The sequence below is a fragment of the Peromyscus maniculatus genome, chromosome 10 (assembly GCF_049852395.1).
Source record: "Peromyscus maniculatus bairdii isolate BWxNUB_F1_BW_parent chromosome 10, HU_Pman_BW_mat_3.1, whole genome shotgun sequence".
Classification (NCBI taxonomy): domain Eukaryota; kingdom Metazoa; phylum Chordata; class Mammalia; order Rodentia; family Cricetidae; genus Peromyscus; species Peromyscus maniculatus.
This window is the reverse complement of record NC_134861.1, coordinates 79,234,924-79,252,317: the sequence shown is the minus strand read 5'-3', so window position 1 is coordinate 79,252,317 and position 17,394 is coordinate 79,234,924. Positions and strand designations below refer to the sequence as shown.

The window sequence follows — 17,394 nt, the reverse complement described above, 5'->3', positions numbered from 1 at the left end:
TTCTAATCCATTGTCATGCACAATTTGTGACTCAGTCAGCATCCTCAAAGAATTTTAATAAAATAATGAACAAAAGAGAGGAACACGTTTTTTAAAGGTACATATTACATACTTTGTTTTTTGCCTAATCCATACTTCCATTATAGGGATTTAACAACAGTGTCATATACTTCATCATATCAAGCTTCTGTGTTAAAAGTTACTCATTAAAAACAGGAGTTGGAGTGGTAAGATGGAACTGATATTCTGGAGAAAGAAAATTGGCTCCTGCATATTGTGTCCTGAGCTGCAGCCACTCACCATAGCATATACACACATGTGTACGGGCTCGCGCGCGCGCACACACACACACACACACACACACACACACACACACACACACGCAGGATAAGATTTCATGGATGGACTGGGCCGACAGGTGGGGATAGGAACAGGAGGGATTATATGGGGGAGGGGATGGAGGGAGAGAGTCATAGGAAAGGTGACTGGAATGGGAGGGGGCATTACTAGGGAGATGTGTAACCCTAGTGCAATGCAAACAGTCTGGGATCTACTAAGGTGACCCTAAGAAGACTCTTAATAATGGGCGACACAGAGCCTGAATTACGCATCTTCTCTAATCAAGCCAGACTTCCAGTGGTGGGCCTGGGACATCACCCCAGCCACAAATCCTTCGCCTACAATGTGCCCTGCCTTCTAGATGTGCAGGAGTAATGGTGGCACAGAACAGTGGAAGTGGTCATCAATGGTTGGTCCAACTTGAGGCCCATGCCAGAAGATTGCACCTATACCTGACACTGAATGGCCAGGAACCAGACCTGGATAGCCCAGAGAGCTAGGATAGAACCAGACACGAGTGGAAAAAACAAACAAACAAACAAACAAAAAGAGTCGATGGAATGATTCTTAATGATACTCTGCTATACTCATAGACTTTAGCTAGCATAATCATCATGAGAGAGGTTTAATATAGCAACTGAAACTGAAGGCAGCAGATGTAGTGACCCACAGTCAAAACATTTGGCGGAACTCAGGGACTCCTATTGAAGGAGGAGGGGAGGGGAGGGGAGGGGAGGGGAGGGCAACACAGGAACAAGGCCCCCAGATTCAACTAACCAGGGCTCATTGGGACTCACAGAGACTGAACCAACAGTCCGGGAGCCTGTATGGGTCCAAGCTCGGTCGCCTGCATTTATGTTAAGTTCTTGTAGTTTGGTGTTCTTGTGGAATTCCTAAAAGTGGGAGCAGGGGCTGTCTCTGACTCTTTTGCCTGCTCTTGGGACCCTCAACCAGTCTTGATATGAGTATGTGTGTCTAGTCTTATTGTAAATTGGATACGCCATGTTTGGATCATATCACTGAAGGTCTGCTCTTTTCTGAAGGGAAATGGAGGAGTGGATCTGGTTGAGGGGAGGGAGGGACTAGAAAGAGTGGACGGAGGGCAAACTGTGGTCAGGATGTAATAATATAAGAGAAGAATGAATTAAAGAAGAAAATTTAAATATCTTTCAAAATAATATATATATATATATATATATATAATTCAACAAAAGTATACTGATTTTTTTTTAATTTAAAGAGGGTTTCTTAAATAAAAGAAGGATCAGATATGAAGGATATGTGAGTTTGCACTTCATGCCTTTGAAAGCAAATGGTTTAAAGTGAGAATGGTTGTACTAAAAGGATAAAAGAAGAAAAATTGGATAACAGCTAAGTATGCTATTGGCAGCTACAGCGATCCTATTATAAGTAAAATAATATTTAAATCTTCTAATCATTTAACTACTTGAATGTCCTAATACTATCAAAAAGCCCTTCTTATCTCTCCAATGCCTTCACATGTGCTATGCATTTCTAAGAGTATTAAGGCTTCACTATCACCATAATTAGACGGATTGAAAAAATAGTACCTCCTTATTTGGCAACTCCTGGCTATTAGGAGTGAGGGCAGAAAGCCTCAGCATGGATTACTAAAACCTGAGGTCATTCGGAGCAGATGAAAATTATCCTGAGCTCATTATGTCTTCCCCGTTGAAATATAAGTGCATCTATGAGCTTCAATAAAATTGCACTGATACTCTATAAACATTCCTCAGTCTATGTAGAGAATCTTGAAAATGGAAAAAAATATTAGCTAGAAGTAAAATAAGCCAATCATCAAAGCCTCAGTAGAGTTGTTTAAAATTATCCAAAGTCTGAGCAATAGGAATATTGATATTGGGGTTTATAAGCCAATTTGGGGGGTGGGGAGTACATGAATGTCAGTGGCATTCACAGAGTAAAAGATGCACTTCATGGGAACTTGCTTACACAGCCAAAATAGGTAAAACAAATACCAGCAAACACTTTCTATTTGATTCTATATAGTGGAGTAGTAGTCCTCAGGATGTATCAACAATTCACTTAAATATCTCTTGCAGTAACTGACACCTGTCATGATGAAATACCGAGGTAATTGCCCTGAGACAAAACTGAGCAATATGACATACTTTCCATTTTTTTTTTTTTTTTTTTTTGGTTTTTCGAGACAGGGTTTCTCTGTGTAGCTTTGCGCCTTTCCTGGAGCTCACTTGGTTGCCAAGGCTAGCCTCGAACTCACAGAGATCCGCCTGGCTCTGCGTCCCAAGTGCTGGGATTAAAGGCGTGCGCCACCACCGCCCGGCCATACTTCCCATTTTTATAATCATTACAGTTTTGTAGTGAGTAGGTATTTACTATATTAGAATACATAAATCCTGTGTGTATGTAACTCAAAACACATCTTCAAAATGCAATAAAATGCCAAAAATATGATACTCTTGAACCTCTATATTTTATAGAAAATATCCCAGATAATCATGCATTATAATAAAACTTTTGGAAAATACTGTTAATTAAGTTTTCAAACATTTTGTGGTGTGTGTGTGTGTTTTCATATGTATGGACTCTCTTTTTTTTTTTTTTTTGTTTTTTTGAGACAGGGTTTCTTGGTGTAGCTTTGGCAACTTTACTGGAACTCACTCTGTAGCCCAGGCTGGCCTTGAACTCATAGAGATCCACCTGCCTCTGCCTCCCACATGCTGGGATTAAAGGCGTGTGTCACTACTGCCTGGCTGTATGGACTCATTCTTGTGGTTGTGTTCCTGAATGAGGAGGCCCAAGGTTGAAGCAGAGTATTTTCCTTATTTACTTTCTATTTTGTATGTTAAAGAAAGGCTGCTTGCTGAATCCAGAGTATTGGTGAAATTATTAAGGCCACTCCATGTCGTTAAAAGGGAGGTTTATTTAGTGGCATAACTTACAAATGAAGGGATAGGTAGGTTGCAGGGTCTGGGAAAGGTGTAGCGCAGTCCAGTGTTGTTCTCTGGATAACTCTGCTCAATCTACCTCCAGAGTTCAGGGTCCAGGAACCAAGAGAGCCCATGCATCACCACTTGGGTCTTCAGCATCCTCTCTCAGCCCTGCCTTGTAGGCGTGACCATTACGAAGCTTCAATGGGGGTTGGAACTTCCAGGTCAAAGCTGGAATGGCTACCCGCAAACCAGAGCTCACATTTTTGGGTAGTCTAGATACTCAGTTTATTCCTTTTTTTTTTGTTTGTTTGTTTGTTTTTTTGTTTTGGTCCATATCTTCTCAAAGCCACAATGATTACCAGCAAGGCACTATGCCCACCGAGTATGTAAATGGTGGTTGAAACTCATACTACTGTCTTCATTCTTGTATGACAAGTACATTACTGCTGAGCCAGCTCCCTATCCCTTACTTTACAATTTTAATAATAAAAGTTGGAAACTTTTATGTGCCATACCACTCTATAATTATATATGATAGTAGTATCTTTTTTTTTTTTTTTTTTGGTTTTTCGAGACAGGGTTTCTCTGTGTAGCTTTGCGCCTTTCCTGGGACTCACTTGGTAGCCCAGGCTGGCCTCGAACTCACAGAGATCCACCTGGCTCTGCCTCCCGAGTGCTGGGATTAAAGGCGTGCGCCACCACCGCCCGGCGATAGTTGTATTTTTTTAATATGATTTCACTAATAAAGTGTAAAAAAATGGACTTATTGGACTGCTTCCATTGTAAACACATAAATATATGTGTCTTTTATAAAAAAATAATGTTTTGCAGGCTCCAGGAGCATAAGGGCCATTAAAATGTGTGCATTTCATTCATGTTAATTGGAACTTTTGATTATCTGGATGGTCTGATATGCGTGATCAGGAAACTTCTGGGAAATTCTGTAATTGATGCAAAGACTGTCTTCTCTGTAGTATGTGTATATGCTAGTCAAAATAATACATTATTCACAAACAAGCCCTGCCTCTGTTCCCAGGAAAAGCTTAGTCTCTCATTTCTCTTGACAGTGTGCAGACCTGGGTTCTTCAAAGCTTCTCCTCACAGCCAGAGCTGCAGCAAATGTCCACCTCACAGTTACACCCATGAGGAAGCTTCCACCTCTTGTGTCTGTGAAAAGGATTATTTCAGGAGGGAATCTGATCCGCCCACAATGGCATGCACAAGTAAGGAACCCCGTGGCTATTTGGTGATGCTCCCTTTCACCAGTTTGGAGAAAGGGCATGATGGAGCCTGTTTTGCTTTATTAATACTCCCCTCTAAAACAGGCATGTTTCCCCTTCACAGTTCAGGTCTTTCCCCACATTGCAAATTCCTTTCAAGCACATTGAAAAATAAGTGTCCTCTTATGACTGACTCTCAGAAGCATCCTTTCCCCTCACTTAAGTTTCAACATCTGAGGCACTAATAATCAAATCCTCTTATTCTGTGCTTTAATTTAGTAGTCTTGACTTCAGTGAATCTTTGTGTCTTTTCACATCAGGTTTGTTATCTACTTCCTTGGTAGACCATTTTCTGAACTTCAACAAGTTCAACAAATTCTAGCCTACATAACTAAACTGTAGGGTAATCCATAGGCCAAATGCAAAACTGCACCTTGCAAAATAGGCAGGCAGTGTCAAGCACATGACAAACAAGGCGGAAAATCAGATTAGAATAATCTATAAAACCCAACCTCCAACTTAGGCTTTCATGCAACTGCAATGTGTCTTCTTAGCCAGATTCATTGAACCATTATCAAAGCTGTAATCATGACTGAATGATCAGTACATAGATAGATAGTAAGCATTATGTTCAGTATTTCTAATGCAGAGATGCACATTTAGCCAAACTGTGTTTTTTCTAAGTTTAACATATTTGAGAAAACCTAATGTGGCTATTTACACATTTGCTGGTTTGTGACTATACTTGGAGATATTTTTCATTAGCGAAGGGTCTGTAATAAGTGGGGAAAAGTAAGTAAAATGAATGTATCTTTCATCACAATTTGCACCTCTTGTGGCATACCTTCACTTTACTTGTTAGTTCCCAGTTAATGGTATGTACACTCAATAATGTTCACAAGAGTATAGATTTTGTCATTGATCTGTACACAGAAAACAGTATAGATGACTTTTTATAAAATAATCACAAGTTGATCTTAAACAAATTTCAGTGCCCGAATTTCATAAGAACTGAACAATCACGCTGTAATTCAAGGCTAATGATTTGTTGACCAAAATGATTACTAGTATCAAAATACCTTCTCAAAGAGTTATATTGTACTATACACAGTTTTGTCATGATACTCTACTGGAATGATATAATGTTTTGTTATAGTGGAATTCATACGGTGTTTAATATGTAAGATGTAAGAATTATCAAACAAAAGAAAATGGGTAGACCAGTAAAGAGGGGCACACTAAAATTATGGCACAAATCATCTCACACATTTCACAAAGTTGTGTATTAGCAGACTCATTTAATTGATCCAGCCATAGTTTACATCTTTTTATCATAAATATGAATGTGCACTTCTGTTTATTTATTTATTTTGGGACTCAAGGGAAAGGCTATGATTTGGTAGTAAAAACTGCTTAACATTCTTTTGGAACTAAAGCTCATAGACTTGACATTTTCTCCATCTTAAGCTCTGTAAATTTCTACTATTGTGTTCAAAGGAACAATCCATATTTGTTTCTTACAAAATATCACTTTGAGTGTGTGTCTGTTTTTAGTTTGATTCAGAGTACCACAACTGCTCATGATCCCTCATGGTTTGTCTGATGTTCAGAGGTAGATCTTGAACTTTGTTCTGCCATTGGCACTTTGGACTTGTATTTATGATTTTAATTCCTTTTAATATACAAACTCCTGGATCAGAGTTTTATGTACCTGTAGGGCAAAAATCAAACAGAATGAAAAACCTGATGAATAATCTGATGGATATACTTGAAGCAGAAATCCTTCTCTCAGCTCTACCATGGTCCACACATCATATCTACTGATGGGGCAATGGCATATTTTAGATGTAGGCTAAGTCCAATCCTTTAATTTTCCTTCTACTTCATAGTATCACTTGAGTTTGGCTCTTTCGGTAACATGTGACCTACAGTTGTGGATGTTATTACCAGAGTTATAATTAAAAGAAGTCAGACAGGTGCGCTTCTGCTGATTTAGGGCAAAGAAAGACATGCAAGCACAATTCAGCTTGTAGCAAAAACAGTGAAACTTGACAGAACTCAAGTACATTTCATCTTCTTTTTCAAATGTTAGGCCCATTATGTTTTGTTACTTGAAATTAAAATACCTCTATTTGTTATTAAATAATCCAAAGTTTGTAATAAATAATAATACTTTTACTTATATCTCTAGAAATGTTTGTGGGTTAAAAGTGACTATTGAAATAGAAATGTGGAAGACTGCTTACAAAACTTCCTAAGGTTCAGTGATGGGCATTTCGGGGAGCGTTTGAGGGAAGCAAGTCAAGCCCTTAGATATAGAGTTGTTCTATTTAAATGTAATTGTAAGAATCTCTTAAATATGAGTTTTCATTTTAAATTATTTTTCAATATGTTCATCAAAGATGATGGATTAATATTTGGCTGAAATAAACATTGAGACTTGTATTTGGAACACACACATATTAAGCTAACTTAGCAAGATTATTTTTGAGGAGTTTAATTCATGCTTATAATTCATTCAAATACAAGAAGACTCCATTTTATCACCATTAGAAAGAGGTACTAATTAGATCTTTGACAAGCAGAGATACTCACTTTGATACTAAGACAAACATTAGATTTCAAACAAACATAAGCGTAAGCTTGTTTGAGAACACACCATCACTTAACATTTAAAGCTGACTAAAATTTAAATATTTAAAATTGAATTTCTAGAAATTTATTTCCTCTTTGTGCATGAATAATTAGGTTCTGAAACAGTTAAAATGATATTGACTGTTGTTATCATTTAGTCAAGAAAGCTTTTAAGCAACCGAATCTATGTATGTATAAAAATGAAGTGTGCAATAAAACTACATGAGATTAGAAAAACTGTCACAGTATTACTCTAAGATGATAAGTGTCTATGAAAGTATTTTAATTGTATGAATTTCTTTCCTTGTGGAGGCAACGAGATTGAAAATATTCTGTAAAACTGAGCCCTTTGGCCTCATCTCCCATCATCTTTACCAGAATTTCCAACCTCAGTTAAAATTCTGAAGCTGAATTGCTGTCAGTGAAAGGACCTAGTTTATAAACAGTGGTCTTGACCTTCAGCTTTTATCCCTGAGCTGTGTTCTCTCAGGAGAGCTTCAAACTCGGTGCGCTTTCTACACATTCAATTACTTTCTAATAAAATTCATTGTCAAGAGTCATCCAGAAAATTTCTCCTTTTACTACTCTGTTGTTTAACAGAGAATTCATATTTACTTCCAACTCTCACAGAGGAAGCTTGTTATTCAATGTACTCAGAATCAGATTTACTATGTTTTTAAACATAAAACTTTATGTAACATTCTGTCCATAGATAGGTTTATTCCATAACTATGAACATATATATATTAATAAAAACATCTTATTCTAGTAAAAAGATTTATAACAGTCAAAAAGTAAATGACTTTTACGTTGTATAAACACTACTGATTCTTAAAACTTTAATTTTTTTAATTGTTATAAAATATCACATAAAAATTAATTATAAATTTAGTTTTTCCTCTGGCCAGGGATTAGTTTGGTCAAAGACAGGAATTAATATCATCTTAAATATGTTTTTCTCACTTTACTTTGCAAACCAGGACCCCCCTCAGCTCCTCGGAATGCCATCTCAAATGTAAATGAAACTAGTGTCTTTCTGGAGTGGATTCCACCTGCCGACACGGGTGGACGGAAAGATGTGTCATATTATATTGCATGCAAGAAGTGCAACTCCCATGCAGGTGTGTGTGAGGAGTGTGGAGGTCATGTCAGGTACCTCCCCCAGCAAATCGGCCTGAAAAATACCTCTGTCATGATGGTGGACCTACTTGCTCACACAAACTATACCTTTGAAATTGAGGCAGTGAATGGAGTTTCCGACTTGAGCCCAGAGACCCGGCAGTATGTGTCGGTAAATGTTACCACGAATCAAGCAGGTAAGTGTCATGCCCAACCAAACTATATATTTTTGACTTAGTTCTGACAATTACATCAACAGCTGAGGACTTAACAGATGAAGTTCTATGAGAGAATGCATTAAAAGAAACCATATCTCAAATATACCTTAAAAAGAAGTTAAGGCTTTCTTAAGTGCAAACATCCATTGACAAAAGGCAGGAGAGGTATGTTTTCATTAATTATTTCATTAAATATACATTTCTGAAGTAATTCCTTTTATACCTAATAATTATCATATGTATTATATGTATATATAGTATGTTTCATGTTGCAAATCTACATTTTTTGTTGCTTTGTTAATGTCAAGAGTTCTTTTTAAAATTAATTTGTATAGCATGCTTTATTTGCTGTTTTACTTCTTGTTTTACACCACAGTTGGATTTTCTTTGCAAGTTATAATGGTCTTTTTTTCAGTTTTATTCAAATACATATGAATTGATTTTTTTTGGCCACATCCACTTATAGAAATAGAATAAATTTTAGGTGCTAGAAATACTCAATATACATCTATTTCAAGTTGCATCTTGGAATTATAAAAATGTAAACTTTGTAGAGGAAGGTATAGAGGCCTATTTAAGCTGATGATTCCTTTGTAGGTCTGCGTATGTTCTCTTGTACACTAATCAGCATGGAACTCTGGCCTAAGAATTCAACTCACTAGGTGATCAAAAATCTCTAGGTATAAGAAAGCATTGAAATCTGCCCCTGTGCTAGCGCATGACAATAGTCACAGTAACCATCGCAAGTATTCAGTAATGTGAACTGTCATCTAAAATTGAAAAAAAAAAGGCAGAATTTAATGCTATAGTCTCAGGCTTCTAAGGTAAAATCTTTAACTCTTTTATCCATATTGAATTCTAAAATGAGATGCACAATACCATCTTGTAAGTAATGAGACCTCACTAAGATGTTCTTCCTTGGGAGAAAATTCAGTAGTTTGTATGATCTTAACATCTTTGTAAGCTACTTCTTGGTGATAAGCTACATGAGAGAATGACTATTATTTTAGGCATGTTACCAATGAACAACAGTATATTGTAGTGTCTGATTGCAGTGTGTGTGATTGGACCTTTCTTGTGTAAAATAGCAAGGAAGTTACTATCATCCAGCAGCCATGGCACATCTATCCTGTGATTTGTTATAAGAGGAGATATATATGTCAATTTATGCCTCAATGTCACAGTACACTAAATAATACAATATATTTAAATATTACATAAATAAATAAAATTACTGCAAACATATCCCTCAACTTTAAAATACTGTTTTTCTCAGCATCACTAATTTATGTCAAAAAGTATCATTTCCACATAAAATGTCAATTTAAGAAACTTTTTTTTTGGAGCTCAGGATCAAACTCAAGGCCTTGTGCTTGCTAGGCAAGCACTCTACCACTGAGCTAAATCCCCAGCCCTGAGCTAAATCCCCAACCCGAAACTTTTAAGAAGTCTTCTATTTAGTGCTACCTTGGCTGAGTCCTCTAGTACCAATGTCACAGGAAGTAGGTTTTGTAGTTAGTTAGATTTGATAACTGTATTTTTAAGCATCCAGTTTAATGACAGTTTTAATTTTTTTATGCAAAAATACTTTTTAGCAAATTTTAACTTAAAATTTTAATTTCTCAAAGGGTTGTTTTCCAAAATGTTTGTTTCTTTTGTGATTAACTCTCTACAAGTTTTATTAGCCTCAACAGATGTTCTGATATTTTCTAATCAATGTTTTTTGTGCTAGTAAAACATGAATGAATTTGGCAAAAATGCAGAAAGAAAAATGGTTACTCATTCAAGAGGAAAATTTTACATTAAGCTAGGAATGAAAACTGATTAGCTAAATTTGTCTATAAAACCTGAATGAATGATTAATGTATGGATATTTATACAAAAACTAATAGTCTGAGAAGTTACTTAAGTATAAGTAAGTGATACTTGTTTGTGTTTAATTTAATAAAGTATAATATTATGGAAAAATTAAATGGTAGAATTATATTAAACTTGAAAATGTATTTATAGAGTATCAGAAAATAATTCTAATATTTTCATTAAGATTTTCTTGGTCAAGAAAAATAATTCATGGGAAGGTGAAGGGGAAAAGCAAGGGAAAGGTGGATGTAACACAAAGGAAATAAGATTAGGTTGTGGGAAAGTAGCATGGTAGGAGAGTAGAATCCGAAGGTACTAATGTCTAATGAACTCTCAAATTGGAAAGAGAATGAAAGAGTAAATATGTATTCTGTTACAATGCTGTGTAAGTACATAGAAAAGTAACGAAAATAATAAGAGAGTTTCATGTTCTCTACCAGTTTTATATATCTTGACTTGTAACCAAATCCTAAAATGTCTTATAATGAAAAAAAAAACAAAAAACCTGGAGCCAGATATTGGGGTAAAAGCTGAAAGATCAGAGAAACAGAACAAACCAGCCACACTCTTACCTCTATGAATTCCTCAGCCTCAAGAGAGAGACTTCCTGTTTACTCATGCCTTATATACATTTCTATGCTCTGCCATCTTCCTTCCTTCCTAGTGCTGGGATTAAAGGTGTATATAACCTTGCCTGGCTTTGTTCCCATTGTGGCCTTGAATTCACAGAGATCTGGATAGATCTCTGCTTCCTGAATGCTAGGATTAAAGGTATGTGGTATCACTGCCTGACTTCTATGTTTAATATAGTGGCTGGCTTTGTCCTCTGTTCCCAAGGCAAGCTTTGTGGGGATACAAAATATATCACCACATTGTCATATAATTATAATCCTTTAAATTTTAACAGTATTTCTGAAATAATTAATTAGATTTACTTATTAAGATTTTTCAGTTTTATCATTTTAAGAAATCTAAAACATATATTTCAATAGCTATTAACACCACATCCTATAAAACAAATTTTTCTACTGAAATAACTTAATTTGAAAGATTTTCTGCTCACAAAATATTATACGTATTTGATGTACATGTATTTCATTATTTGGTTTAAAATAATTTTTCAATGGCATATTTAAACTAAGCTTTAAAATTTCCAATATGTATACATATTATATATTTTACATTGAACAATAAGCTATTTCTAAATAACATCTCAAAATTTATACTCATTGTGTTAGGCATGGTTCTCTATAGTAATGAAACTTATGGAATGAATCTTCCTACATAGAAAGAGATTGATTAGAATGACTTGAAGGCTATGGTCCAGCTAATTCAACAATGGGTGTCTATGAATAGAAGGTCCAAGTATCTAGAAGTTGTTCATTACAGAGGCTGGATGTCTCAGCTTGTCTTCAATATACCCTGGAATCTGAAAGAAGTTGGCTCTCATGCTAGTGAAGGAATAGACTTGCTAACAAGCAGGCAAAGAGCAAAAACTTCTTTCTTCCATGTTTTTACACAGGCTTCCAGCAAAAGGAATGCCCCAGATTAGAAGCAGTTCTTCTCACCACAAAAGATTGGATTAACGGTGTGTCCTCACACCTCAAAGATCCATATTAGAAGTAGGTTTCCTCACTTCAGATTAGGCAAAAATCCCTCACAGATGTACTCCATTTTTGTGCCTTATTTAATTCAAGATATAGTCAAGTTGACAACAAAGAATAGCCATCACCCTAATTAACATTCAAAAGTACAGAATTTTACTTTGCATAGGTAGAAGCATTCAGTAAAAGATCTCTTATTTTAGATGGAATCCCCCAGACCCATCAAATCTTCAGACAACCAGCAATAAGGTTGGTGTTCTCTATAATGTAAGGAGCTTCATTTCCTGGCTCTTCTTTAGGCAGTTAATTATAGACATATTGAACGTACACAGATTAATGTTAATCATAATGCAATATTCAATAATTCCTCAAACCTTTATTTCTCTAGAAAAATCTAGAAATAGTGAAAAATGTGTAATTGAATCTAGAAGTAGTAAATAAAGTACAATATAGGACGATATTTCAAAGCCCTCTTTCTAAAATGCTTTTCTAGTCAGTTAAAGGATTGTTCAGTACAGTAACATAGCTAAGTATGAAAGGTGTTGGCAAGTCATGAATAAGTTGATCACTGGATGGGCATCCCTCAGATTTTGAAATTCTTGGTGGCATAGATCATAAGACTCATTATTCCAGTCCAGGCATGTCAGTTCTCTGTATATTTTACAACTCTGCTTCCACTGATTATTATGAGATTCATAGTTTTCTTCCCCGTAATAAAATGCTACAGATTCCATTTGCCTCTACTCTCTTGAGCCCAAAAGTAATCAGGAAGTGATTTCAGCATAATTCCAAATTATGTGGCCTCAAGTATAGCTATCAGAAATTATGAAAGTTTCAAAAAATTGTACTGTCCTTATATATTTTTCTTTGATGTTATGAGGAAAATGTCTTTTTGCTCTTTCTGAAGATGCAAGCAGTGTAAGTTGTATGGGTTTTTAACCAAATTCCATTTTAGTATTACTATTTGTGAGTTGTTGAAATTTTTATAATGGTAAATTAAGGAATCCTCAGTGGACCACATTTCATTCCAAATTTGTTAAATTAATTGATGAAGGTTAAACACCTGTGCCAGCTTCATGGAGTAGTGCACAATCTGCAACCCCATACTTATACCATGCAGAATACAAAGTTCACATGCTTCTTTATCAGGAATGCATAAAACTTACTCTTATACTTATTTCTTCATGATTTTTCTAATTTAATTAGATAATCATGGGAAAGTCATATTCCAGAAATATTTTGTCCTTGCTACTAACTAGATAATTGGTTCCTAGGAGACTGATGGAATGTTGAACACATGGAATGATGCTTGGGCCACTTCTCTTTTGTTTATCTAATCATTCCAATACTCAGAATTTCTCAAGTCCCCACATGCATTTGTTTCATTTATTCAAAGGACAAGACAATACATTTAACAGCTCGTGTAAACCAGGAATTCAATGGGAAATATTTAGTTTCTGATGTGTTGATGTTAGTCTCTTCGATTGTGAAACATGAGATACTTGACTCAGTTGATACTCCTTGATTATCTCAAGCTGACCAGCTAGCATAAACTTTTTTAAATAGCCATAGGTCATTTAGGCACACTCAGCCCTTTGCATAATTCTTACATCTAGCATATATTCATAACAAAAGAAGTGTAATTTTAAGTATTAAAATGCCAATTTCATGAAGTGTTTTATCTGAAGTAAGAACGTATGTGGAGATTATATGTCCCTCTGGTTATCAGAGAGTCATGTTCTTCCTAGATAAAGACCGTTGCTACACTGGATGTCTTAGTTAAGGTTTCTATTGATGAGACAAAACACTATGACCAATAAGCAAGTTGAGGAGAAAAGCGTTTATATGGCTTACATTTCAGCATTGTTGTTCATCACAGAAAGAAGTCAAGACAGAACTCAAGCAGGGCAGGATTCCAGAGGTGGGAACTGATGCAGAGGCCATGGAGGAATACTGCTTACTCGCTTGCTTCCAAAGGCTTCCTCAACCCATCTTCTTATAGACACCAGGACCAGCAGCCCAGGGATGGTACCACCCACCACAGGCTGGGCCTTCCCCATTAATCACTAAATGAGAAAATGTCTTACAGCTGGATCTCATGGGGACATTTCCTCAGCTGATGCTCCTTTCTTTCTAACACTTCTACCTTGTGTCAAGTTGACAAACAAAACCACCCAGTTCACTGGAGTACAACTAATTGCTCATTGTTTCTCTATTTCATGTACCTTTAAAAGTCTGTAGTTTGCAACACTACACTGTTATGGGATGTCCTTCTGTATGCTGTGAATATGTGTTGCTGTGATTGGTTGATAAATAAAATGCTGATTGGCCATTAGCCAGGAAGGAAGTATAGGCAGGGCAATCAGATAGGAGAATTCTGGGAAGAGGAGGACTGAGTCAGGAGTTGCCAGCCAGACACAAAAGAAGCATGATGACAAGGCAGAACTGAGAAAGATACTAAGCCACGTGGCTAAATATAGATAAGAATTGTAGGTTAATTTAAGTGTAAGAGCTAGTCAGTAATAAGCCTGAGCTAATGGCCAAGCAGTTATAATTAATATAAGCTTCTGAGTGATTATTTTGTAAGTGAGCCACAGGACTCCAGGGGCCTGGCTGGACCTGAGAAGCAATCCAACTACACCACACCTTTGAGAACACTTTCTGTGCACTTGCATTTTCTATAGCAGTTACAAGCAAAATTACTATTTGAAACAAAAAGTGGTGTGTATATGTGATCTAATAAGGCTCACAGAATCATTGAGAACAGACTCAAAAGAGCATGGTCTAAGTATCTGGGGCCAGAGCTGGCTCTGTCACAGATCTGCTTAATGACTCTGATGATTTTCACTGACCTTGTGAAGCAACAGATGCCAGACACAAGAGAATAATGATGTTATTACTGTGACTGCTATTGTTATTGTTGTTGTATCTTGATCCCAAACTTTAAAGTACAGAAAAGCACCACTTTTGCCACCGGCACAATCTTCCTGTTTTATAACCCTCTTTACCAAAAAATCAAAAATACCACTGCCATGAAGAACCTACTAACTTAAACTGTCTATCTAAGTCAATGTCTTGCCAGTTCCTCTGGTATATCCTAAACCATGTACCTTAAGTCTAGCACAAGAAATGATATTGAAATTTCTGTTTTGTTTTGTTTTGGTTATTATTTTTTTCAGTTATGATTTCTTTGTTTTAGAGATTGATGAGATTACTGAAGTTTATAAATATATAAATTGCCATTAAAAAGATGTCGCACTCTGATCTATTTGACTAATTTTATGTCATTCAATTATCTATAGTGTTTTAGGAAGACCCTGTTTTTAAAATAATTGGTATTAGCTGTCTTCCTCTTTCCTAGCCCCATCACTTCCCACCCACCTCCTCCTCCTAATCCAGTCTCTTCTTCATTCTATCTACCCTTCTAAAATATTTCTGAATCTCAGAATTTGTTACTTGTTGGTTCCAGGTCAAGACTTTACTATTTTTGAAGAACTTTAGTGAGTTTTTGTATTTTCTTATGTTCCTAATTTCAATTTCTTTTTGAAAAATAACTTTCTTTCCCAAAGTTCTCTCTCTCTCTCTCTCTCTCTCTCTCTCTCTCTCTCTCTCTCTCTCTCTCTCTCTCTGTGTGTGTGTGTCACATATGGCTTTGACCACTTTTGCTTATCTATTATAATTTCCTATTTTGTGCTGTCTTGTGTTTTGCTTTTGTATGTATGTCTCTCTGGGAAACTGTCTTTCCATGCATATTCTTTGTCTTATTATTTTATATTAATCTCGTTTTAAAAATCTGACTGTTTTCTAAAGAGTGAGAGAAAGAAAGAATGAAATTGAATAGCTGAAGAAGTACAAAAGATCTATAAAGGGTTCAGGGATGGGAATCTAATCAGAATGTACTTTCGGAAAGAAAGTTATCTATTGGTATAGCAGAATGTCATTGGGAATCATTTTATTGCTACGTTTCTTTAACACAACAATAGTATTTGATTTTCATACAGGCCTGTGGCCTTTCTAGTCTCTAGATTTTAGCTACCCAGTATCTGACATTAGTTCCATCTCATGGACTAGGTCTTAAATCCAAGCAGATAGTGGTTGATTACTCCTTCAATGTTTGTGCCATTACTACAACAACATATCAATCAGGTCATCATTCTAGATCATATTCTCCTCTTGTAGTGTACAGAATACCTTCTAGTACCATGAGCAACAGTTGGTAGGGATGAAGGACCTAGTTAGGGACAAGCTCTACCTCTCCATGTTCAATAAGACATGTAAATATTCCCTTTAGCAAAAGGCATGGGATGGGAAGGAGATAAGGGAGAAAAGGAAGAGGGCAGAAAATCTAATACTTTATGTACATGTATGGAATTGACAAAGAATAAAATTATATAATTAAAAATATAAAGTAGATATATGATAGTTATTAGTACATATGATGGTAAATAAGCAACACAGACAGAGCTGCAGAACATTTTGACTATAGTTAAATTATCAGAATGCATTTGTTTGTGGAGAACAACTAATAGCCTGAGTTGTTTGGAAGTTTCCATGAGGCCTCTAGGCTAACCATTCAATTAGATGTAACCTATTCATGATACTAGAGGTTTCGATTATTGGCAAATATATTTAGTTTGGGTTTTGTTTTCCCCTACCCCATTATTTGGTCACTCGAAATATTAGATTTCTTTGATGTATGTATATGTTTCAGGAAGCTTCTACTTCAATTTCAATTGTTTGCTATTTTCTTACACTAAAAACAACTATTGTATATTTTTTCATAAGTATTATTTATTTCAAAGTATTCATTTTATTGCAGTTAATGATTTGGGGAGAGAGGAAGTCATTGTCTTTAGTGATACAGTCACTGTTGGATTACTCATGCTACAGTTGATAGCTTCATATACATTTTCATGGGATTTGATGTGGTTAAGCTCTGCAGGCCCCAAAAGAAAAAACTAAAAACAAAAGACATAGAGGCAGGATGAATATTTCATGGGTCAAGGAAGATGTGGTGTGGTGGTGTTGAATGAATAGAATAAAAATGAAATGCTGAATGTAACCAGAAGATATTATATACATCAATGAAATTAGAAAATAAGCTAATAAGAATGTAAAAATAATGCAATCAATATTAAGTGCTCTGAAATGAACAGAAATGCATTCTGATAATTTTACTATAGTGAAAATATAATAAAGCTCTATCTATGTTGTTTATTTACCATCATATATACTAATACCTATCATACATCCACTTTATATTTTTAATTACATAATTTTATTCTTTGTCAATTTAATACCATGTACATAAAGTGTTAGATTTTCTGTCCTCTCCCCATGCTCCTTTATCTCCTTCCCATCCTTGTCAATCCCAGGTTTCTCCCCACCATTCCATTTCTTCTATTTTGTGGCCCATTAGTTTAGTGAAGGCCATCTGCTTGAGAACTGGATTGAAACAATCTGCTGC

At 35.7% G+C, this 17,394-nt stretch overlaps 1 protein-coding gene across 15 annotated transcripts in view; it reads left to right on the top strand.

Annotated features, from left to right (window-relative positions):
- The window catches only part of Epha5 (EPH receptor A5), a 356,197-nt gene that overhangs the window by 170,868 nt on the left and 167,935 nt on the right, over positions 1 to 17,394 (top strand). For 5 of the 15 annotated variants that reach the window (XM_006983821.4, XM_006983819.4, XM_006983820.4 and 2 more), the window contains exons 4-5: positions 4,340 to 4,495; positions 8,107 to 8,442. The exons of 5 other annotated variants lie outside the window; for them this stretch is intronic. In XM_006983821.4, the coding sequence (XP_006983883.1) occupies positions 4,340 to 4,495; positions 8,107 to 8,442 (492 nt within the window). The remainder of the gene's footprint in view (positions 1 to 4,339; positions 4,496 to 8,106; positions 8,443 to 17,394) is intronic. 5 more of the 15 variants (XM_076546510.1, XM_076546509.1, XM_016002367.3 and 2 more) reach the window with 2 other exon arrangements.